The 23,822-nt window shown below is 38.7% G+C and overlaps 1 protein-coding gene across 1 annotated transcript; it reads left to right on the plus strand.

The window, feature by feature from the left end:
- The first annotated feature begins 1,084 nt into the window (after positions 1 to 1,084).
- On the plus strand, positions 1,085 to 22,470 carry TSG101 (tumor susceptibility 101). Its single transcript, XM_017811405.1, has 10 exons — positions 1,085 to 1,217; positions 4,615 to 4,699; positions 6,563 to 6,628; positions 7,221 to 7,384; positions 8,749 to 8,875; positions 11,761 to 11,827; positions 13,574 to 13,668; positions 19,116 to 19,318; positions 20,759 to 20,998; positions 22,133 to 22,470. Exons 1-10 carry the CDS (start codon positions 1,176 to 1,178, stop codon positions 22,220 to 22,222), a joined length of 1,179 nt encoding a protein of 392 aa, XP_017666894.1. The 5' UTR covers positions 1,085 to 1,175; the 3' UTR covers positions 22,223 to 22,470.
- Positions 22,471 to 23,822: the final 1,352 nt, after the last annotated feature.

A 23,822-nucleotide genomic window follows, 5' to 3' on the forward strand; every position in this document is an offset into this window, starting at 1 on the left:
GAATGCAGAAGTATCTGTGCATTCAGACCTCGCTCCAAAGCCAGTTGAGGGCAGTGAGCTTTACATCAGGCTGAGGAACATACAGCTGCTTGAGAAGGCAACAGAACCTGTAACCCACCTCCTTAGAGGCCAAGGGTGGGATGAAAAAGCTGGATGTGCGTTTTTAGATAAGTCAAAAAGCAGATGTTTTTTGAGATTTTTGAGGGGTTTTAACTTCTTGATTTACTGTACTGTAAAAGACTGTATTCATCCTGGTTGTACCTCAGCATCACATTGCAGGCAGAGGAGATGTGGGCTCCACTCCTGCTGTGTGCAGCTTAGGAATGTCATTCCATGTTTATGCTTTGAGGGGAGTCTGGTTTTAATGAATGTATATGAAGTATTGATGAAGCTTTCTAAGCAAAAGTAGGGTCTTGTGGCAGAGCCAAAGATCTGTTCCTTTGTGCCTTCTGCTTATATCTCACAAAGAACCAGACTTGCAAGGAGTTCTGGGTGTATGTTGATCTCAGAACTGAGATAAAAATAGAAAAAAGCCTTCAGTGATTCAGACTTTTTTTTTGTGGAAAACTCAAATTTCCTTTATCGTGGTGGTCAGTGGTGGGACAAAATTAGTGATGGCTGCAAGTAACCAAATTTGCTGCTGTATTTTTAAAAACCACGGAACGCAATGGCTGCACTTTTCTGGGTTGTTTCCCACTTACTTTGGAAAAAAACACTACGAAATTAAGGTTTTACGTTGTTCTTCAAGGTGTCGCTGCTCATCTGTTAAGCATTTCTTTTCATGCGAATAGTCAAAGTGTTGTTTTATACATCTTAAGCTGCCAGCTCTCACAGGTATGTTTCGTACATTAACGCTCCTGACCTTGTGTTTGTGTCGCGTTCCGTGAACAAGAACCAAAGGACCGCAGCTCCGTCGGCGCAGTGGGAAGGGCACTTGGCTTTATCAGGGGTAGAATTAGCTCCCGGAGAGGCTTTTTAACAATAAACTGCCCTGCAAAGAGCCGCCCGCGCGCTCCGTCCGGTACCTGTGGCAGAGGAGGCGGGGCCGCCCCGCGCCCGCCCCGTGACGCGCGGAAGCGGCGCCGCTGCCGGAAGCGGGCGCGCGGCCGCTTCCTGTGTTTATGTAGGGTCGGGCAGGCGGCACCGGGAGCGGCACCGGCAGAGGGGCGGCCGCCATGGCGGTGTCCGAGAGCCAGCTCAAGAAGATGCTCACCAAGGTGCTGCCGCGGCCGGGCGGGCTCGGCGAGGTGTGGGGGGTGGAGCGGGGCCCAGGCACCGGGAGACTGTGGATGGAGTTAAGGGAGGAATGGCGCGCCGATGGCAGAATAGCCCTGCGAGACTGCAGTGCTGGGCTGGGACGCTGCCAGGCGCCGTCGGGGGTCGGAGCACGGTGTGGGTCGTGGGGCTGTGCAGTGTCACTGGTGCTCACTCATGGAGGGGGAAGGCAGGGTCAGCATCGTTCCCTGGGATGGGTGGGTTTTATTATCGCCGGTGTTCAAGGAAACGAGAACAGCTCTTGGAAGGCAAATCATTAATCACATCATGAATCATACAGAGCCACGTATGCCGCTCTTCAGGTGAAAACTGGGCTTTGTCCAGCAGCCTGAAATGAAAACTCCAAAGGCTGAACACACGGGGAGTTATGGGTTGAAATGAAATCCCCTAAGGCTGAATATTTAGGGGGAGGTTATGGGTTTGTTTGGGGGAATTTTTTAGCAACATTTAATCATTTTATTTGCACAGTTTTAGAATGAAATACAGTAGTTGAGAATCTGATCAAAACAGAAGAAAGGTTATTAAAGGGTCTTTCACCTGCATGGACTCATAAGCAGATTCTTTTATTCAGCTTGAAAATGAGTGTTGAATGCTTAGTCAGTGTCAGCAAGTGACATCGTGTATGTATTTGTATATACTTGTCTTTTCTGAATTAGTCCACTGTCCTCATTTCCCCACACTTGCCCATTTTATACTCCCATCTAACTTTCTGCAGGTCAGTTCAAAGTGAAATGTGCTTGATAGCTGATGAACAATGAAGACAGTGTTTCACTCACTACCTTATATTTATTTTTCTAAAATAATTACACTTCCTCTTCTACAGAGAAAAGTTCAGTGCTATTTCCCATATTAAATAGTTCAGTGTGTGAGATAACAAAAGACCCCTAGTTCTGGTAGATGTAAGCACTTAATTTACCTTCAGGTATTTAGCTGCTGTGTGATCTTAAAAAGCTTCGTCCTTCTGTGATCTGTTACCTGATATGTAAAACGAGGGGGATGCATTTACCATCTGAGAGTGGAGGAGGAAAAAAATTCTAGAAATTAGGAATTCAAATTAATCAGTTTCAGTCACCTTTGTAGTAATGATTATTTTCCAAAAAGATTTTGACATGTCTTGGAAATGGATCTAAGTATGGGAATTAACAGCTCATGTAGCGCTTAATTTTGCTTGTGGCAGTAGCTGAAATCTTACAAGTGTCTCTCTACTCATGATTCATCACTCTCTGTGTAAAAACTATTTGCAACAATATTACTTTTTTTAGTTTTAACAGACATATGAAAATACTTATTTAATATTCAGGTGTTGGGCCTAATTTCTGAAAGCACCCCAGACAGACAAATTTGGATTTTATCAACCCTGCATACCAGACTCCCAATGTGCCTGCTGAGCACGCAGGCATTGTTTTATTGATTTCTTGACTCAACTACTTGAGACTCTTGTGCCAAAAGTAGAGTTAATTCCTGGCTCTGCATTCTTCTTTACTGTGAGGGTGGTGAGGCACTGGAACAGATTGTCCAAAAAATTGTGGATGCCCCATCCTTGAAAGTGTTCAAGGCCAGGTGGGATAGAGCTGTGAGCAACCTGGTCTAGTGGAAGGTGTCCCTGCCCATGGCAAGGGGTTGGAACAAGATGGGCTTTAACATCCCTTCCAACCCAAACCATTGTGTGATTCTGTGATCCTTGTGCTTGTTAGGAGCTTCTGTTAGTGGAAGCCAGTTCTCTTTTAATAGTGATTATGCCAATCTTCTTGCAGCTATATCCTATAACCATAAGGTTTGTTCCTCATGTTCCAGCAATGCCTGTTCTCCCTTCTGCCAGGCATTGGGGAAGGAGGGAGGAATGTACTCAAATGCAAGCAAAGTTGTCTTTCCTCTATCAAGCCCCTCCTGCACGCTCCCAATCCTGCGCCCACTTCCCAAAGGAGGCTGAGATGCTTTGTTACAACCCTCCCATCAAATCAGCACCCAGGGGTTGACTGATCTCCATGCTGGTGCCTCCCTGCACACACAGGCATCCCTACTGGAAGGGTTGCTTTCTCTCCCACAGACCAGCATCTTGCAGAGGGACCGTGTGGCTGTTTTGTCCCTGGTCATTTCAGGCAGATAAGTCACAGCATCACCCAAGGTTCACCACAGCATCACTCTGCAGGCTGAGGTGGCATTGTGGGAAGCGGTGTGGTGCCTTCAACTCTGCTCAGTAAATACAAGTGGTCATGCCCAGGAGGAGCATCCCTGTCAGTCTCTGTAGGTAACAGGAAGAAGAGTTAATTTCTAAGCTTCACAACTCATAAATGTTTGTCAGACGCAAGGTGACCTTTAGCTGTGGCACCACAGTTTGCTCTTGGATAATGTCTGAATTAATTTGTTCAGATGTTGTTAACATTTGAGAACTCTGGATATCAGGCATTTCATTGTTCTGGGCCCTTTGTCTTCCTGAAGGCATGTCTGTGTTCCTTAAGACATCTGAAGATTGCAGGTTTTTTAGTTGTGTTACAGTGAAAACATTGTCCAGGGACCACATTGCTGGCTTTTCTTTTTAATAGTATTTATGGGGAGGAATGGCCACAAGGCTAAAAAGTTGCACCATGTGGTGAACCAACCTTTTGCTGCCCAGGAGCTTCTCCTTTGCTGTCTCGGGGTTATAGTTCTGAGACTGCTACATTCTGTTACAGTGTATCTGTGGTTTACAGGTCATCTGTGCTCTGAGCTACTCCCTGCTCCTGATAAAAGGAAGGGGATGAAACCAGTATTATATCTGGTAATATTGTGCCTTGCTATGTCTGCTTTCTAGCCAATAAAATACATGAAAATACTAATCAATGATGCTTAAATACTGTGTTGCTTTGAAAAGTGCTGTGAAAGATACCTGTGAGAGTCAGATCCTAGATAAGTTTTTATCAGGAATGTTCAAAACATCACTATATTTTTCTGGAGATGCCTTATTTTTCTTCTTTCTCAAAATACACACGTATCTCTCAGATCCTGCTGCTTACAGTAGAACATGAAAGAAAATGGAGTAGCTTTTCCCAAATAACTTATGCGTGGACCATTATTTAAGACTAAAAACATCTTAACACTTCATTGAAGTTTGGTAAGTTATATAGGCAGTGTTAAGTTAATAATGACAGATACAGTAATGACAGTGACAAGTTAATAATGGCAATGCCAGTAATAGTGTTCAGTTAATGGACAATTAAATACTTATTCCAAACTAAGAATGGAGAAGAATATCCATATATCAGTGTAAACTCTCATAGATGCAGTCTATTGGGTAAAATAAAATTAAATTACTCTGGAAGTGTAGTCTGTGAAGTAATTTCTATCTCTTTTGTTTTTCAGTATAAGTATAGAGACCTAACTATACAGGAGACAACCAGTGTTATTACTCAATACAAGGACCTCAAACCTGTCATGGATTCATATGGTTAGTCACTGCATGAGAAAATTTTTGTTATTGAATTGTTGATGCTTTAGATGCATTTGGTTGTTTTTAGGGGGGGAAAAAAGAGATTAAAATCAGAAAACATAATTTAAGTTTCTCTTTTTGGTCTTTGACATCAATACTTCTTTAGAGACAAAGTTATTTTCTAAAGTAACCTTTCTGTATTTCTTAGTCTATCTAATATGCCAAGAAGTGATGCATTTTTCACAGCTTAGCTTTTAATCACTCAGTGATGTCATATCTGTTGGTGTCCTGAGATTGCTGGTGTCTTACAAATTCAGCTGTGCTGCCATATAAAGATATTTTTAGAATTCTGTTTAGAAAGAACGGTAAATCAGTGAGCAAATGCTTCATTAAAAATAATTGTGGCAGTCCGTAAGAGTATGCAGAACACATAGTCAATATAGAAAATTGTCATGAGGGTTTTGTAATGTAAATTACTGATGGCAGTCACTGTTTGTTAGCTATTTTAAAGGCTCTAAGTAAATTATAATTTAAATGTGTTAAGTGAAGATGGTGTCTAGAGTTAGCTCCATGAGGGCATGGTTTCACAGCATACAGGGAGCCAGCATAGCTGCTGAGGTCAACCTCCTTATGATCACCTTTTTTAACTGTCAGCTGTGGGATTCCTCTGTGAGTTAATTTATATTACCAAAACATCACCACAGATTTTAAAGCCTTCTGTTTTTAATATTGTAAATTTGAATTCAGAAATATTAAGAAGGGGCATGGACAAGTAAAAGATAAATTAGTTCTAACTTGAATAGCTGCAAGCCAGCAGCTGTCACAGAAATAAAAATTCACACAGTGACTGGAGAAACAAAACAAGAGGGAAAGGACTGTGGCTGGAATAGCTTCACAAGTTTGTCTGAGGATGGTGATCAGAATTCCAGATAGCTTTGAGCTGTAGCCATTTGTGTTACCTAATGCTTTCTAAGCTGCCTGGGAGAGGCTAAGCACAGAATCACTTACAGATAATCCATATTATTTGTGGCAGTGACATCAGTGACAAGAAAATGATTACATTGCTGTTGAGATCATTTTCAACTTGATATTAATAATGAAATATATGCCCCCATCTAAGTCCCAACATGTCCTACCAGCCTTTGCAGAACTTTAGCACCACAACAATTGTACACAGTAAGCTATGTTTGAAGTATGACTAGAAACTTTCAGGTGAAATTAGGAAGACAAAAGCTTTCTCAGCAGAAGCTGATTTATTCAGCCAAGAATACTGTATTGGATTAAAAGTAAGAGAAAACTAAATACAGCAACTCAGTAAATGTAGGTCAGGGTTCTTGTGTGGTTTGTGAACTAAAACAGATTTGGCAGTCAGTCAAGTGCTACTCATTTTTTCCTCTTCAGTGTGTTATTGTTTGGTTAAATTACCTTTACTGACTCTGTAATAAATGCCTGTGGCCCAGTAATTTTCAGTACTCTTGCTGATCTGTTTGTTTGGTGAAAGCATAAGAAATTCTTTACAATCCTCAGATGACAGCTGTTTTCTAAAATTAAGTTTGAGTTCAGATTATCTTTGCAGCAATTTGCATGATTTGCAGTTTGTGAGGTTCCAACATGTTTTACTTGCTCTCTGAATGAGGAAACAGTTTTATTTGCAGTGAAGGTAGTTTGACAATAATTAGTCATTCATTTCTCAGAAATGTGTTATTCATAAGAAGTTGCCTGACTGTAGACAGTCATTTGCTAGTTCATAAATGTGTAAGAGCAGAACCTTTCAAGCTGAGTTTATATGGATGTAACTTTGAAAACTTATGCCAATAAATATAAGAGGTATAACCTGAGTAGAGATTAACATAGCAAATGTGTGTGTTTGTTCCATTTCAGTTTTTAACGATGGTTCATCTAGGGAGTTGATGAGCCTCAGTGGAACCATTCCTGTGCCTTACAGAGGTATGCATTTATTATAATTATCATCACCCCTTTATTTTCCCAAATTACATGAAAAATTATTTAGATTTGTCCTGGTTCAACCAAACTGCTTTGGTGATCACTATTTTTCTGAAATTCTTTACTTGCCCAAAGCAAAATATTTTAAAGAAATTGTTCCCTATTTTCGCTGCAGGATAAAATTTGAATGTTGAGCATTGCTTCTTCAGTCTTGTACAGCTCTGTAACATCTTTTTTCTTTCAGTACTGCACATTTTTCAAGCTTATCAATTGAATGAGCAATAGTGCAAACTATGTATTGCTGCAGCTAATGATAATTCAGAGTAGGATCTAGTAATGTTGCATTGTAGAACAAATGAGGTAATGTATTAGTTGCAAATGACAGTTGTAGATCACAGTTAAATTGTTCTGAAAATGTTGAGTTGGTGGCCATAATGTCAGCTATTCATTGAATGTTATTAGTAGATTTTGGCTTCAGCTTCTAACTGTGCAGTTGAGTTTGATGGGTTTAGGCATTTTTTTTATAAATCTGGATACAAGAGGACAGTTGAAGAGTTGGAATAACTTTTAAAATCTTTCAAAATATCTTTTCTAGGTAACACATACAATATCCCAATTTGCCTGTGGCTGCTGGACACCTACCCTTTCAACCCCCCAATTTGTTTTGTTAAACCCACTAGCTCTATGACAATAAAAACTGGGAAGCATGTTGATGCAAATGGAAAGATATACCTTCCTTATCTGCATGAGTGGAAATATGTAAGTACAGGGAACCTGAAATTCTCAAATTGCTCAGTTCTGCATTCCTTGAGATAGTTGAATGATTTTAAACAAAAGACATTATCCCTTTTATTTGAGATCTTAAATCATTTTTAAAATGAAGACAGCTGCTTATTATTTGTAATATCTTAAAGTTCAGGATGTTTCATTCTGGGTCCTTGTAATTTAATGTAATTGCATCTTTAGTTGCAGTTTGTCTGATTAAACAGTGCAGCATAAAGGCATCCTTCTGTGGCAGAACACTGTTGTGAAGACTTGTGAGATAAGAATATTTACAGAAGGGAAATTATAAATTCTCTTAAAACATCTCTGTGCTGAATTTAATCTCTGTGACTAAAATGCACTTGTGTGAGCACTTGGACTTTACATAGTCATTCCTTATGCCTCGAGTGTGTGGATATATTTGCTTTTCCAATGAATAGAGGTGTTGAGCAGTGCAGGCCTCGTAGAAGTTGTGACCAAAACGTGGACTTGTAAAGAAGATAAACCATGCTGACGGGGTTAGAAGAACGGTACAAAGCGCATAGTTCATGAAAAGGGAACAGGAAAAAATTTATTAATGATGGGTGGTAGGTCAGCACTTGCATGATAATAGTGGAAAAAAGCTGCTCAGATCAGGATACAGGTCTCCCACTAGCAAGAGGATCATCCAAGGTACAGGGGATACGTAATTCTTTCAGTTTGAGAGGCTGGTAAAAATAAGTAAGGGGATTATGGAGCTGAGAAAATTTGGAAATGGGATATTTCATCTGGTACTACATTCATGATGCTTGTTCTTATTTTGGCAAAATGAAATCATGCCTGTATTAAGTGTAGTTATAAACAGAAAAGCCTAGTTTAGCTATATTTAGAGGAGGTTTTTGCCACTCCTTAGTGGGTTAGAATATTTTTTCCATTGAGACATTCTGCACCAGAGAATAAACTATGATATATGAAATTGAAACGTCTGAAAACTTAGTGATCTGCACTTTTTTCAAGTTGGAAAGTGGATTTAAATTTGTAAAATATTATTATAATCCACCATTGGGCAGTCATCTTCAGTCATTTGTTGTCCTGGAGTTGATAGGGAACTGTGTATTACCCAGTTTATTCTGGGTGTAGATGTGGCTGAAGCTGTATTTTGGCATAGTATTTTAAATACCGCCTGGCTGGGTTTGGCATCTGTAAAAAAATCCAGAAAGGGAGTTAAATATGCACATATATACACATATATATATATTTAAAATATTTAAACCCACAATAAAAGGAATGCTTTTAAGGGCTGTTGGTATCCTGTTGTTGCTCTAGTCAGTTAAACTCTCTGTTAGAAAACTGAACAACTTGTGATTTGCTTTCCCTCACAGCCCCAGTCAGACTTGCTAGAGCTGATTCAGGTCATGATTGTTGTGTTTGGAGAGGAACCTCCAGTCTTTTCTCGGCCCACTGCTTCGTCGAGCTACCCACCATACCAGGCAACAGGCCCTCCAACTAGTAAGTGCTCATTATTTCTGCAAATAATCATATTAATATTCCACAGTGGTTGTTACCCTGCGTAGTTTTTCAACAAATTACGCATTTTACAGTAGAATTACTTTGTGTATTGCTGGCTAATGAATTAATCTGTGCTGTACTTGGCCTGGTTGGACTTGATGATCTTAAAGGTCGTTTCCAACCTAAAAGATTCTATGAGTCAAAGAATGTGTGTGGTTTTTAGGGCTTTGGAAGGGAAAAACCAAGTTTGTATTAAAAAAAAACCCCAAACAAAACCAGAACACACAAACAGAACACCCCCCCAAGCTCCACAAAACAAGCAGTAACCCGTCAATATTCTGAGATAGCCTTTAAAAGAGATTATTCAGGTAACTGTTATTTTAATTTTATTTATTCTGATAATACACATCCCTCTGATAAGTTTCCTGCAACCATTGATTTCATAAGCAAAGGCATGCTTATTGCATGTGTTTCCTATGCCCGTGCTCCTGCTTTGTGAGGTTTATTTTTATTCTTAAAAAACGCTGGCTGAATTAGGAAAAAAAACTCTGCCTTGTGATTTTTTTTTTTATTCTTCTCTGTTGACTTGGTGCTCTGACTTGGTACCCATTGTTATTTCCTTGCAAAAATTCTCAAGACCTTTTAAATCTTGTATTTATTTAAACTTGTGGAGGCATCTTATTTTAAAGACTGGGGATAGATGGGTGGGGCAAAAAGGGGAAGGAGGAAACAAAAAATCCAAGAAATTCTCCCAAGAGGAGACTGCATTGGGTAGAGTAGACCTACTCAAGCCAAGGACTGGGGCAGGAGGGGAGGGGGTTCAAGTTAGCTGGAGATTCTTTAACGATGTTATAAGAGTTCTACTTTAACTTAATGGTAGAGTAGCTGTATTTGGGGTTATTTATTTTTGCTGTATTTTTAAGGCTGTATACTTTTGTATTGAAATATGGCTTTTACCTGATCATAGTGTTACATATGAAATGCTGAAGTGCCATTCGTTGCCATTTCCAGCAAAAACCATTTTTAACAAGGTCTTAGGCTCTTAACCTGTGAGAAAAGGGATAGCAAACATAAATGGAACCATTAGGAATAGTCAGAAAAAGGCAGGGGTTTCGAGCTTTTTTTGCTTGTCCAGCACTAGCCTGCCTGTAAGAGCACTAGGTGGTTGTGTTGTCCTGAACACACTGTCCTGAACAGTGGGTGTCAGTGTAAGTGTAGTTTTAGTAGAGACTGTGACTTGTGCTTTAAGGACAGACCATCAGTTGAAACACACTTGATTACTCTTGTAGTCATTCAAAGCTGAAGTACTTTGAATTACTGTTTTGAATTGAATTGAACTGAAGTACTATGAATTACTTCATAGTTGAAGTAATTTTAGTGGAAGTGTTTCAGGTCTTTTAAATTGTTAATAGCTACTTAATTTTCCTGGTGTAGTCAGACTTTCCTTATTTTACAGACATTTAAGATTTGGGTTTTTTCAAGTTCTACAGACATTGTGTAAGAAGAAATTAAGCCCTTTTACAAAAACTGTAATCATTTGAAAGCATTCAAGGGTGAAAATAGCTCGACTCTTAAAAAAAAAGCTATTTAATGTAATATTCCTAAAATTGCTAGAAATGTGGAATAAGTATGTCTAAAACATGATTTTTGTCAGCTTTTCAAGAAGAAACTTAAAATTGTGAAGACTATTAAAGCCTTGGACATTTATATGTGCCGATAACTGATTTTTAAAGTATAACTTCTAAATAGCAGAAATTGCTGGGTAGGAACGTGGTTGGATTGTTAAACAGTTAATCAGCTGTTTTGAAATTCAGCTACTCTGAAGTACTCAAATTATGTACTCATTATTTAGTGAGTAAAAAACACTGGCTACATTAGAAAGGTCGTTTTATTTTTTCAGCTATTATATAAGAAAGCTCCTCAGGTGTCATCTTTAATACCATGACTTTTTTTTTTAAGTTCCTTGGCTGGAGATTTTTTTTTTTTTGTATTCACATTTCACTTGGTACACCAACTTCTTGTGCATTTTTTAAATCGGTATCTATTTTTATCCACGCAGTGCTTAGTTAAAAGTAATGATTAAGAAAAAAATCCATATGGCAATAAGGTTATATTTATGTATAAGGAAGAACTTGTTTACATTGGAGGTGGCAGAGCATTGGAACAGGCTGTTCAGAGAGGTCATGGAGTCTCCCTCTCTGGAGACATTCAAAACCCAGCTGTACATGTTCTTGTGTCACCTGCTGTAGGTGACCTTGGCAGAGGGGTTGGACTGGATGATCTCCAGAGGTCCCTTCCAACCCTAACAATTCTGTGATTGTGGGAAATAACACAGTGAGAGGTGTCCTAGCTAGCTGTTCTAAGGAATGTCTAATTGAATTCAATTACAGTTCTCACAGTCTCCCTCCAAACTCTTGAAATACTCTTGAAAATACTTTAACCACAGTTGATAGGTAGAGGTAGAATCTTCAGAAATGCAAAATTTGCTTCTGTTTTGTTAAAATGTGCTTAGTTACACAAATAAAATTCTAACTGGTCAGTGCATGGTGGGAAGGTTTAGTTTAGGCCTTTTTGTGTTTAGAGAGGGAGCAGCTGCCTTGGTCAGTGGACATACCAAATATCTGCACGTTGGCCTCTTGCTGAGCTCCAAGAGAGCAGCCAGGGAAACATCTGGGATTGTTGTGAAAAGGAGTGGTGTTAGGGGGATGCAGGGTGTGTGGTTTTGAGGGAGTTTGGCCACTGAATGACTTCTCTTTACTCATTTTTCATTGTGTTATATTGAATTCATTGTTCAATAAACTTTGAAAAGCATCTTACAGCAGCTTGACATATCATGTATTAAACTTCTGAAATGTAAAAATATACAAAATCCTTCTTTTATTTAGCTTCCTATGTGCCAGGAATTCCAGGTGGAATATCTCCCTATCCAGCACCAAACACTCCAAACCCAAGGTAATAATCCCTTTAAACCAACATCAACTATTTACAAGGTAGAGAGTTTCAGTGAATAGTATCTAGTCTTAGTTATATTTTCTTATGACATATTGGTTGTATAATTTTTTCATGTTAGCAGGGTTTTTTAAAAGTGAAGGCTGAATTTTTGTCAACAGCCAAAATAAAGTTGGAGGAAAGTTTAGCTTTCTTGATGTTGCTTCAAATACAATATACTCAGGTGATAAATACATTTTGGAAATTATTACCTAACTCCCAGCTGTTATCTTGCTTTGTTTTTATATCAGATTAGTTTTTATAATGTTGATATGTTTACATGACATAGAAAGAAATGAGCTTCTACAAGTTGGGGGTTTTCTTAGCATTGTTAATGTTGTTTTGGGTAATTAGCAACTCAAAAATTGACCAAAACATTGCTGGGTTAATACAAACCTTGACTCCAGCATAAATGTGGGCTGAATTCAGGGCACTCTAAGCGAATTTGAAGGACGCAAAATTACTTTAAAAGCTTTTTATTAATGTAAACCAAGATTTTTGTCCTCTAAGTGTTATATAATAGTTTGGAATAAAGCTTTTCCAGAAAACTTCCAGTTCTGTCTTAGTAAATAGCAAGATGTTGATTACTGCCTCCTAGTGTATGCCTACATTTTTTTACATCATAATTAATTGGTTTATTATTAATATCCTTATGTCTTGAATTTGTGTTAGGAGCATATGAAGAGTTGAAGAGTTGTTGTTGTTGTTGTTGTAGTATATTAGGGGGTTTTTTTCTTCTTTTTTTTTTTAATAAAAACTTTTAAACCCCTGTAAGGATTGGGAAGGGGAAGTGTTATGTTTTAAGAGGCAAAAAGTAGGGATTTTTATAAGTTCTTATGGCATGTTTTTTTCTTCCTACATACATTTATTTAAAGTGCTCTTAATGTTTGTACAAAAGTGATTAATAGAAGAACTAATTTTAAAATAATTTATGAATGAACCGAAAGGTTTTAAGACCTATTAAGTTTTCAGTTACCTGGAGAGAGACAGAATATGCTTATTCTATATTTTACATGTTTTCTTGGACCATTTTATTTACTTATATGTTCATTTGATACTCTGCTGCATGCAGGTGTTTGTCAGTCTAGCGCTGACTACTTTGAGTCCTTGTTTCAGTTGATAGTAAATGTATTTTAGAAAGGTGTTCTGAACTGTCGTGTTTTATGCCATCTCACAATTGTTTCAGTGAGCAAATTAATACTTTTGCTTTTCTATATTCTTCAGAGCAGGGCTGAGAATTTCTGGAGGAGTTTTATTTCACCTCAACCATACTTGGAACCACATTTTTATGTTTATTTTTAGGTTTAGCAGCTCAGCAGTCATCGTGTTAACTATTATTATTAAAAATTATTAAATTGGGATTACTGTTCGTGGGTTTGTAGCTAGAATAATTTCATGTAAATACTTTTGGGGTTTCGTGTAGCAAAATTAAGAAATTGAACAGAATTTGTAATTTGTAATAATGTAAAGGCAATAACTAGATAAAGTTTCAGATTAAATGGTATCTGAAATTATATCAGAAATATAAATTGTGAAAAATGTCTTAGCTTCTGAAAAAGTGAACTGAAAAAGAGAAAAAGTATAACTTGATCTGCAATTTAAACATTTTATTATATAAACAAATGTTTAATGTGGTGACATAAAGATAATATACGTGGATGATGTTTTCCAAATAGTTACATAACATTAGCATATCTTTCTTTGTCAAAGTGGCTTCTCAAGCTATCCTTATCCAGGTGGTGTTCCATTTCCAGCAACCACTAGTGTTCAGTACTACCCTTCTCCTCCTCCTGTGACCACTGTTGGTGAGTACCTTGGAAAGGATTTCTCTGAACTGAGGCTTCCCTCTGTAACTGATATGTAAAGAAATAAAAAGTAAAGGGAATGCGTTGTTCTTATTCCGAGCTTCCGAAGTAATAATCTTTAATTAGGAAAGTTATTCAAAGGAAGAATAAAATGTAGCAGACGTCTTGTTTCTTGTATTCTGTTCACTCAGGAATTTGATAAATTCTTGGGTGATGCAATACATCATGTGTGCTCTATGAATATTTTGAAGAACACGGGATGTAACTACCTATTTTTTCTCACCCTTTAACTGGCGGTGACTTTTGATTGCCTGCATTGCTCTGTTTGTGGTTTAGAAAAAGACTTTTGTCATCATTTAAACGTCTCCTGGACTTGCTTTATTTACTCTTTATTTATACTTTTTTTACTCCAAAAGTAGTAGCTGTCTAAAGCAGAGGTTTCCAGTGGGTTTGGAATGAGCTTCCTTTTTACTGAGTTTCTTCTCCGGCCTCTTCTCTGTTGCTTCTTATTGGTCCCTACTTGTCATTTCCTCCTTTCTTCCCTTCAGCAGCAGGATCTAGGGTATTGACTTGTGTTCTTTTCCCTGTCTGCTGCTCTGTAGCCCTTTGCTGACACAATACAAGCTTTGTTTCCATTCTGAACCTCACTTTTTAGTGTGTGTGTAGGAGACTGGGAATCAGTGCTTAATATCATCTAGTTAAGTAGGAAGTTGGTGCAGTAACTTTGCAGTTGGTTGATAATCCTTTGGGCACAGTTAAATGGTGATGATGTAGACTCTTGTAATGTTGTTCACATTATTGGTCCATTGTAGTCTATTTTGCACCATAACTTCAAAGTGCATCCATGGGTTCTTCATTTAATACGTGACACCTCCCAGTTATTTATAGAATGGCCTGGGTTAGAATCATATAATGTCTCTTCTCTCCAGAACTCTCTGTATTTTGAGATTTTCCATCGCTTACATGGATACAAAGCAAGTTCATGGCTTGGCAAGAGAAGAAAGATGCTTCTACTTTACTCTTAATAAAATATTTGAGGAGTTCTTTTATTACAGAATTTGGAAACAACAGTAACTTGTGTGTTGTATTCTCTTTGTGCCTGATCCCATCCTTTGTGTCCAAGTTCTTTCAGCCTTCTGAATTAAAAAAGTCTTTCTTGAAACTTCTTGGCTGCCTCAGTTGGTCCCCTGAGGTCACTCTGAGGTGATGTGTGTCTGCCACGCACACTGCAGGAAAGCTGCTGTCCCACTCAAGTGCCTGAAATAGTGCTCGGTGTTGTGGGGCTGCAGTTGGATTCTGGAAGAATGAATGGTCTCCACTGCTCTCATGTAGGGAGCTGGTAACCTTTCCAAGGAATGCTGGCTGTCTGCACTGTCTTTCTCAAACAAATCCAGTTTTGCTTTTATATAGTAGAGAGTTAATTTAAAATGTAGGTATGTTCTATTTCATTTCTTTCCCTCGTTTTCATCCCCACTGAAGAGGAACAGAGGTGGAATATCTGCCAGAGATAGAAGGCTCTTCAAGTCCTGAGTTAGATCATCTGAGACCATGTTGTAATGCCAGGTTTTGTAGTGGCAATTTTACATTAGACTGATTCATTTGATGCAGCTTGGTAAAAGTCCTACATCTGTTTTACCTGGTTTATCTCTTGTGCCAAATGAAATGTAAACACGTCTCTTTAATCATCCATTATATTTACAGTACTGTGGGTGTTTTTTGTTGGTGTGTGTATTTTGTTGGCGTTTTTTGACGATACAGTATTTTTTTTCCTTTCAACTGAAAATGTTTATTTCCTGTAGAGTTTTGTTTATTTGTCTGTGGTTTATTGTGATAGTTTATTTAGGAGCATATCAGGTGCTACAGCTTCAGAGTTTTGTGGGCAGGTGGTGGTGGTGTTTCTTATAGTGAGCTTAGTTTGAGTTGAATGAAAATGCTCCTTCAGAGTAACTTAAGTTTTTAATAATTGCTGGTTTTTCAAATAGTCCTTCAGGCTTTTTCTTTCTGTTCAATCATCTGCCATTAATTACCTTTCTGATGCAGTTCCTACTTTGATGGTTCTGTAAGGTTACTTCTGAAACCAGACTCTGCCTGGTAAAGGGTAAAGGTCTCAAGTGCTCTGTGAATTTATTGACCATGTGCCATAAAATCTTCCCCAGGCTGGGCTAATTATGGAAGTGACGGAAAATGCTACGGGTTCATGCTCTTTAAAAAGATACATAAAATCTACTTGAGCTGTATAAAATAATGCTTTATGTGTTCAAAGACCTCTTTCCTATCTGTTGGCATTTCTGTGTGAACTTTCATTGTGTTGGGTGTATTGTGATTTTATTTTTTCTGTCCTACTTTACTGTTAAAGTGAGCCTTGTATAAAATCTCCCTGAGTGAGGGATATCGGGGAAAAAGAAAGTAAACATCAGTTCTATTGATGTTGGTTCTGGCAGATTCTGACTTTGTGTTAGAGAATAATTCACTATGTAAAGTAAACAGTAACTGAAATCATGCTAATGTTGTTTTTGAAGGGAAAAGCCTTTTTGACTTGGAACAATTGTCTGCCTAAAACAGAAAGTCCTGAAATCCTTGTCCTAGGTAGTTTCACTGACTTGGTCTAGGTTTTACTTTTCAATGTAGAAAGTGCTGTTCTTTCTCCTTCTCATAAGCAGCAGCATTGGTGGATTCGTGGTTTGTGTGTATGGTGCTTTTTGACAACTTCTATTGCTGGTTCTAATAGTTAACCAAATATTGCAAATTACCTTGTTTACTGGTAAATCAGATCAAGTGTTGGGACATTCATATTTTCCTGAGGCTATCTTTGCACCATTTGATTAATAATTCAATCTCTTTATTTTTCAGTAGTAATTAGCTTGTTTTTTTTAAAAATTGCACATATTCTGGTGCAACTTGTATGTTAAGTAAAGTGCTCATGTTTGTACTGATCAAAATCTGTATGTGTTCTTAATTTTAGAGGGCTTTGATGGATTAGTAAGCATGATGTGCATCTTCCCATAGTTCCTGTCATTTATTTGCATAACTTTATTTTTCTACATATCTGGCTTGGTGTAGGTTTTGTGGACCGGAGCAGAGTAAAAAGAGTAAGGGAAGAGATACAAATTTATGCAGTCTTGTTTTGTTAGCAGAAGTCCAGAAAATCCTCAGGATGTTTTAAGGATACAAAGATGTGTAGTCCTATCAACAGCAGTTTGCATTTGTTAGTATAACAATGCCAAGACACTCCAAGTAACAATTTTTTTTATGCTATGTTGATACCTTAACAGTAAATTTTTAATCTTTCCATTCAGATACAGTTTTCTAAAGGCAGAGTTAAGATTTTTAAACTGTTCTAGATTTTTAAACTGTTCTGGATTGTTGCTGATTCTCAGGAAGATATCCAGCCTACCCCAAGAACACTGTCACTAAAGATCCCACCTTTTTCTTGAATAACTAGTGAAATTATTGTAATCTTATTTCTAGCTAATAATAGTTCAGTTAGAGTACTGTCAATAACATATTCAAAAATATATTTATCACTGGTTACCTTAGTGTGATTTACTCTAAAAATGCCAGTCTTTGAACTATTTTGTCTAAATGGCAAAACTAATGTATGCTTTGTGTTGCTTATTTGCTTTTGCCTTTTTCTGAAGGCCTGTGATTATTAAGAAAGATGAAGAGGTTTATTGGATTTCAGCTGACTTGAGACACTTTTCTGAACTTCTGGGAAGAAAACTAAAAGATATGCTGAAGATTTTTGTCTTCAACTATACAAGATTCATGGGAGCAGTGATGAATATTTTTTCACTTTGTAATTTTTTGAAACCTCGGATCCGGGGAAACATGATGCACATAACGCTGTAACAGTTTCAGGGGTTTGATAGCCTTGTCTCTGTATAAGAAGATACTCTGGTAAAAATTCTTTTTGCAGATTTTTTTTTTGCAGTTATAGAGCTTCAAACCTCTCTGCATTTCACTCATAAGGGTTGTAAAGTTTAGGCACAAAAGCTGCTACTCCAGTTTTCCCCACAGAGGAATAGTTGATGTGGTTTGTGATAAATTGCACCAGTAGCCACTTTACATTCTCTAGAGCACTCTGAGTTTCCTGGTCTGCAGATACATGGCACTTTCTGTGACAGACACAAAGCACTTACCTTTCTGTTTAAAAAGGTGTTAGTGACAGACTCTTGAAATTATCCTTGAAAGGCTGATTTGCAAAAGCAATATTCAGTTCTCCTGCCCCATTTGCTCACTTTCTTACCCATAGGGGTGCACTGTTCTTGAACCTGGAGGAAGTGATCCTTGAATATTCCCCATCTCTCTTGGACTCCTCTTTCCTCTAGCATACATTCCAATGGAATTCTTCCAAGAGGCTGCCTGAAGAGGCCAGTTAGCGCTCCTGAAGTACAGGGTTGTGATCTTATTCATTGCCTTGCTATCTCCTTGCAGGAGAACTCTGTGGTCATGGTCGATGCAGCTGAGGCTGCCCCAACCTTCACATCTCTAACCAGACCTTCCTTGTTAGTTAAATAAGGTCCCAGCACACCTTTCCTCTGTAACAGAAAGTTATCACCAGCTCTTTCCAGGAGCCTCCTGGACTGTTGTGCCCAGCTGGGTTGTCCCTCCAGCAGGTGTCAGGGTGGTTGTAGTTCTCCATGAGAACCAAGGCCTGGGACTGTGAGGCTGCTTCCAGTTGTCTATAAAAGGCCTCATCTATTTCCTCCTCAATAATGTCACCCTTGCCTAGTCTGCCCTTTAATCCTAACCCATAAACCCTCAACTCACCATCCTCCCAGAGACAGAGCTGCATACATTCCATGTATTCTTCTACATAAAGGGTAACTCCACCACTTTGCCTTCCTGGCCTGTCTTTCCTAAAAAGTATGTAGCCATTCCTGTTAACATTCCAATCATGCAAGCTATCCCACCATGTCTCTGTAATTGCAGTGGGACCAAAGCCTTGCGACTGCACACAGATCTCCAAATCCTCCTCTTTGTTTCCCACACTGCCTATATTGGTGTACAGGCCCTTCAGTGAGGTATTCAAGGATGTCTGTTTCCCAGGAGGGGTGCAAGATGATACCTCATAATCGCTTTCTGAGCTGCATTCCCTTCCCCACTCAGGCTGCATGGATGGTCTCTGTAACTCTCTCTCTGTCTTTCCTAGTTAAAAGCTCTCCTTACCAGGCCAAGTAATCCTGAAAAAAAATCAAACAAAAAACCAAAATAGTAAACTGAATGAATGGATGTATACTCTTAAATTTACTTGTGTTTCTTTGAATGTAGTTTATCTCACTGTGGTTTCTTCACTGCTTCTGAAAATTGTTAGGGAAAGCAGTTTATTTTACTGTCTCATGTTGCTGAAGTACAACAGCAAGTTGGCCACTTTTTATTCCAACTGGCTTTATACTGAAGCCACTGCAGCACAGTTAGTCTTATGCCTGTGAAATTTTCTTGTGCAGGACCCAGCAGAGATGGAACCATCAGTGAGGACACCATTCGAGCCTCCCTTATTTCGGCGGTCAGTGACAAACTGAGATGGCGGATGAAAGAAGAAATGGATCGCGCACAAGCTGAACTCAATGCCTTGAAAAGGACAGAAGAGGACCTGAAGAAAGGGCACCAGAAACTGGAAGAGATGGTAACACGCCTGGATCAAGAAGTGGTAAGCTGAGATGGACCACTGCTCCTACCTGAGCGTTCCTAGTAGTGAACAGAGGCATGTAATTAATTAATTATTAAGCGTGATAGAAATAGCAAAGTTTCCAGTGTTTTTTCTTTCACAGCTGGGGCGCATGTGCTCAGACGAAAGCAAATCAGAAATAGCAGTGTCCATAAGATGCAGTGTCCTGCCTGTATATTACAAATGTCACTGCTTAGTAGTAGAGGAACAGTATAATTTTCCTCCAGCTTTCCTGAAAACTGTTAGTGCTGTGAGATTATGCCATACTTGGGTATCACTTTCTTGATAATAATGTGCAACAGCAGCACTGGAGAACGTCTGTGTCTTAGTGCAGAGAATACTGATTTTGGTCACAGCCTCCTTGTATAACCTGCAGACTTTTTCTTTCCCAGAGGACTCTCTCCTACTCACGGTATGCTCAGAAATTCCTGCGGTTTTTCATTAAGGCATCTTCTGCTTAGTCCATCTGCTCCTTGCACTGGTGCTTGGGAGTAAGATTTTGGGATTGATGAACAGTTTCTGAAATGAGCTCAGTGTTCAGATATGGTTAAAAAATAATTAGAAATTATTAATCGGGACTAGAGAACAGAGGATACCATTATGTCACCATGTGAATCTGTGATGTGCCTACTTTAAATGTACTGTGTAGTTCTAGTCTTTCCTATCTTGGAAGGAAGGACATAATAGAACTGCAGATGTTTGATGCAAAGGCAAGAAGGATGATCCAGCAGTATCAGACAGCTTCCATATAGAACATGACTAAATGTGGTAGGACTAAAGTCTGGAAAAAAAGACAGTGGGGGACGGAAAGAGTGGAATATGGTCATAGTCTGCATGGTTTTGAGTGATACGAGGAGAAGCACAGTGGTGTACAGTCTGTTCCAGCGGGACATGAAAAATATCAGGAGGTAAATTCAAGAGTAGCAAAAGGAGGTACATCTCACACAGATGGAGGTAAATTATAGTTCCCTTTAGTGGGTAAAGCCAGCACTTATCTGTCCTGTCAGTACAGATAAGTGTTTGATCCGTGCTCAACAAGCTTGTATAAGAGCTTACTTCAGGAGACACATTCCAAAGAAAATACTTTGGCTTTGCTTTTATTATCTTTAGCTAGTTTAAATGGTTATCTTTCCTTATGTGCCAACTGGAAAATACTTTAAAGACTGCTAGCATGCCTTCTCTACAGTTATAAATTGATAATGGATTGACATTATCTAAACCAGACATTACTTTTTTAAAAGGAAAGAATCTGAAATATATACACTGATAGCTCTTTTTTTTGTAAAAATCATAATAGAGATAAGCAAAGAAGTAAAGAATCAAGTGGTATGTCTAAAAATCTTTCATCTAGACAATTATATCACAAGAAGACATTCAGCTCTCGAGACCTAAGAAGTAAATATACATCTTAATTGTTTTTAGGCTGAAGTTGACAAGAACATTGAACTTCTCAAAAAGAAGGATGAGGAGCTCAGTTCGGCCTTAGAGAAAATGGAAAGTCAGTCAGAAAATAATGACATAGATGAAGTTATTATTCCTACAGCACCACTTTACAAGCAGATCCTGAACTTATATGCAGAGGAAAATGCAATTGAAGACACCATCTTCTACCTAGGGGAAGCACTGAGACGTGGAGTGATAGATTTGGATGTCTTTTTAAAGGTAGGTTTCTTGGGATGTTTTTAAGATGTGCATTTTAAATGCATTTACTTTGAACTCTTTTGTTCAGCTTATTAATGTTTGTGATTTCTTCACTGAAGAGGATTGTGTAGGAACATGAATACTTACATGTTGAAGCATAAGTTTTAGAAAGTAATTTCAGAATTAAGATAAGTTTTATAAGTATTATAGATATGAAGTCATTTATCATTAGGCAATGCAAGTGTCAACATGATCTTTCCACTGGGCTTGCATCCTAATGCTGGAGCAACTAACTTTAAGGGTGACTGGAGTATTCAGACAGCTTTTCACTTGCAGTCTATGGATGCCTTTGCTGAGGCAGCTGGTAAAGTGTTAGAACCCTAGGAAAAAAAGCAAAAAAAACCCAAGCTAGTTTTGCATCTCTAGCAGAGACCTTTTTAGACAGTTTGCTCCCTTTCTTTGCTGTCTTTAATGCTGAAAGTTCATAATGTCTGATCTAAAAACCTTCCTTTATTTTGAACTTATGTGCATGGTGATAGCACAGGAAATAGATCTGTTGTTATTTTGAAAAGATTAAAGCCACTTTTTAAGGTGGAATAAAACAACACAAAATGTGTACGTCAGTAACTTATGTTGCCATTGGATCTGGAAAGATTAGTCTGTACTGGGGCCACTGGCTAGCAAGAGTTACCAGTCCTTCCTTTTTCTAACAACTGAGGTTCCCCCCAAAGGTACCACTTAGGCTTTGCTTCCAACAGCCTGTGTACAGTGCACTACACAGAGACATATTATTTCGTTCTTGTATGGCTTGTTAGTTCTGTTCAGCTACTGTTAGAAGAACTGTTGTCTGCCCCATGGGAAGTGCATTAGTCTGATTTCACCCTGGAGTACATATTACTACTTTGATAGAATACATGTAAAGTTAGTAATTAAAATCACAAAAAATATGCTGTAGTGATTGTATTTGTTAGCCACCTGCCAGTCATTTTAAGCCAAGAAAATGCCATTTGGTAGAATAATGCGTTTAAGTGTTTCCAAAAGCATCGTGTTTGGGTCATGGAATGTTTTGGACTTTGAAAATTTGTATTGCAATATAATTAAGTTTATATCAAGACTTTCCCAATAGTCAGCTGCTCTTACTCTTTCTTTCTGCAGCATGTACGTCTTCTGTCTCGCAAGCAGTTCCAGCTGAGAGCACTAATGCAGAAAGCAAGGAAGACTGCTGGACTCAGTGATCTCTACTGAATTCTCAGACTTTACCTGGGAAGTTAGATTTCCTTATGAAGCAGCCATTTTCTTGATATTTCTCTTAATCAGTAGGTGCCCAGAATAAGTTATTACATCATTCAAGTGTAAGATATTTTGAATCAATAATATATTTTCTTTTTGGTAAAGACTAGCTTTTATTAATGCACTTTCTATCTCCTGTATTCTTTGTGCTGGTGGACTTAACGCTGAATAAAACTTGTTGCATATTTTCTTCCTCTACAGAACTGTGTATGATGAGCTTTCTTTACAAGCAGGGCCTGGCTTATGCAGTGGCAGCTTAACCATACTTTCACTTTACTTCTGAGATTGGGAAGACGTTTCAGTTGTCCCAAATCGGACAAATCCATGTTTATTATAACCACTGAAAACTGAACAATCAGAATTTCAAGGCCCTGTTGTTTGACACAGCTGTTGACATCCAAGGATACTTTTCTTAAATGAGCTTAGTAACAGATAAATATTGACTCACCTATTCTACCATCGGGTTCTGGCCCTAGTGGAGCACCCCTTATGTATATTGCATTTTTCCACTTGAAAATACTAGGCAGAAGGAAGGCTGCTGCTGCATTTGGTGTTGTGCTCCCTGCCAAGCCAGGAACACACCAGAGTACCACAGGAACTTGGGTCCTGGCTGCTTGAGCTGGGACAGCTCAGTGACAAAGCTGGTGGTTTAACAGAGCTCAGTGACAAGCCTGGTGCTCTAACACTGCACTGCCTGCATAAGAGGGTGCATTGTACGAAGCACCTCCCAGCTTGGAGTGCTGTAGAGATTCATGGTGCTGCTCTTGCCTCCTCCCAGCAGCATGCTGCAGTCCTCCACTGCCTTTTGTAGCTGCCCCAGCAAAACTAGGTTGAACACTGAAGTTTCTTGGTCTCAGCACAGTATCCAGCCTTTGTCTTAAGGCTTCTCATGTTACTGTTGGGTCTGAAGAGTTTGGAGTTTGTTTTAAAAAGCTGAATGAGGCTTACAGTTTTTACATTAAGTCCTGTGGATCTTCTGAAAGCTTTGAAAGTGGCTTCATACCATCTTCCTGTCATCTACATAGCAATAGTGACTGTAAGTAGTCATGTTTAAGTGCTCTTTCTGGGTGTTATTTTGGTCACTTGGATGTTAGGGAAAGTGGTACGGTGCCTACAGCTTGATTAAGTTGCTTCGTGAACACTTTCAGCTTACTGTAAAATATTTTGCTTCAAGAAGTAGCACCAGCTGTAGTACATAGTAAAAATCTACTCTGGGCTGAATGAGGTGATCCATTCTTATCCTATGCCACGTCCTGCTGTTAGAAAAAGCTCAGAGTAAGGCCTTTCCCTCCTCCCTGTCATGAGGTGTTTTGAAATGTTACTGACCAGTAAGGTGATTCATTCTTCCTGCTCTAACTATGGAGTTGTAGGAGTAACTTGGTCATTGTTTCTATCCATGGCTGCTTTTCCAGAGGAGATGCTTTGTTATGCTTAGGAGCAAGCTGACTTTTTATGGATGCCAAGTATTTGATGCAGAGAGGTTTTTTTTCCTTATAATGCAACAAAGTAATGCATGTTTCTCCACTCCCCTCACATCATGGCAATTGAGCCTGTT

This window comes from Lepidothrix coronata, unplaced genomic scaffold (genome assembly GCF_001604755.1).
Source record: "Lepidothrix coronata isolate B3197 unplaced genomic scaffold, Lepidothrix_coronata-1.0 Scaffold1, whole genome shotgun sequence".
Taxonomy (NCBI): Eukaryota; Metazoa; Chordata; class Aves; order Passeriformes; family Pipridae; genus Lepidothrix; species Lepidothrix coronata.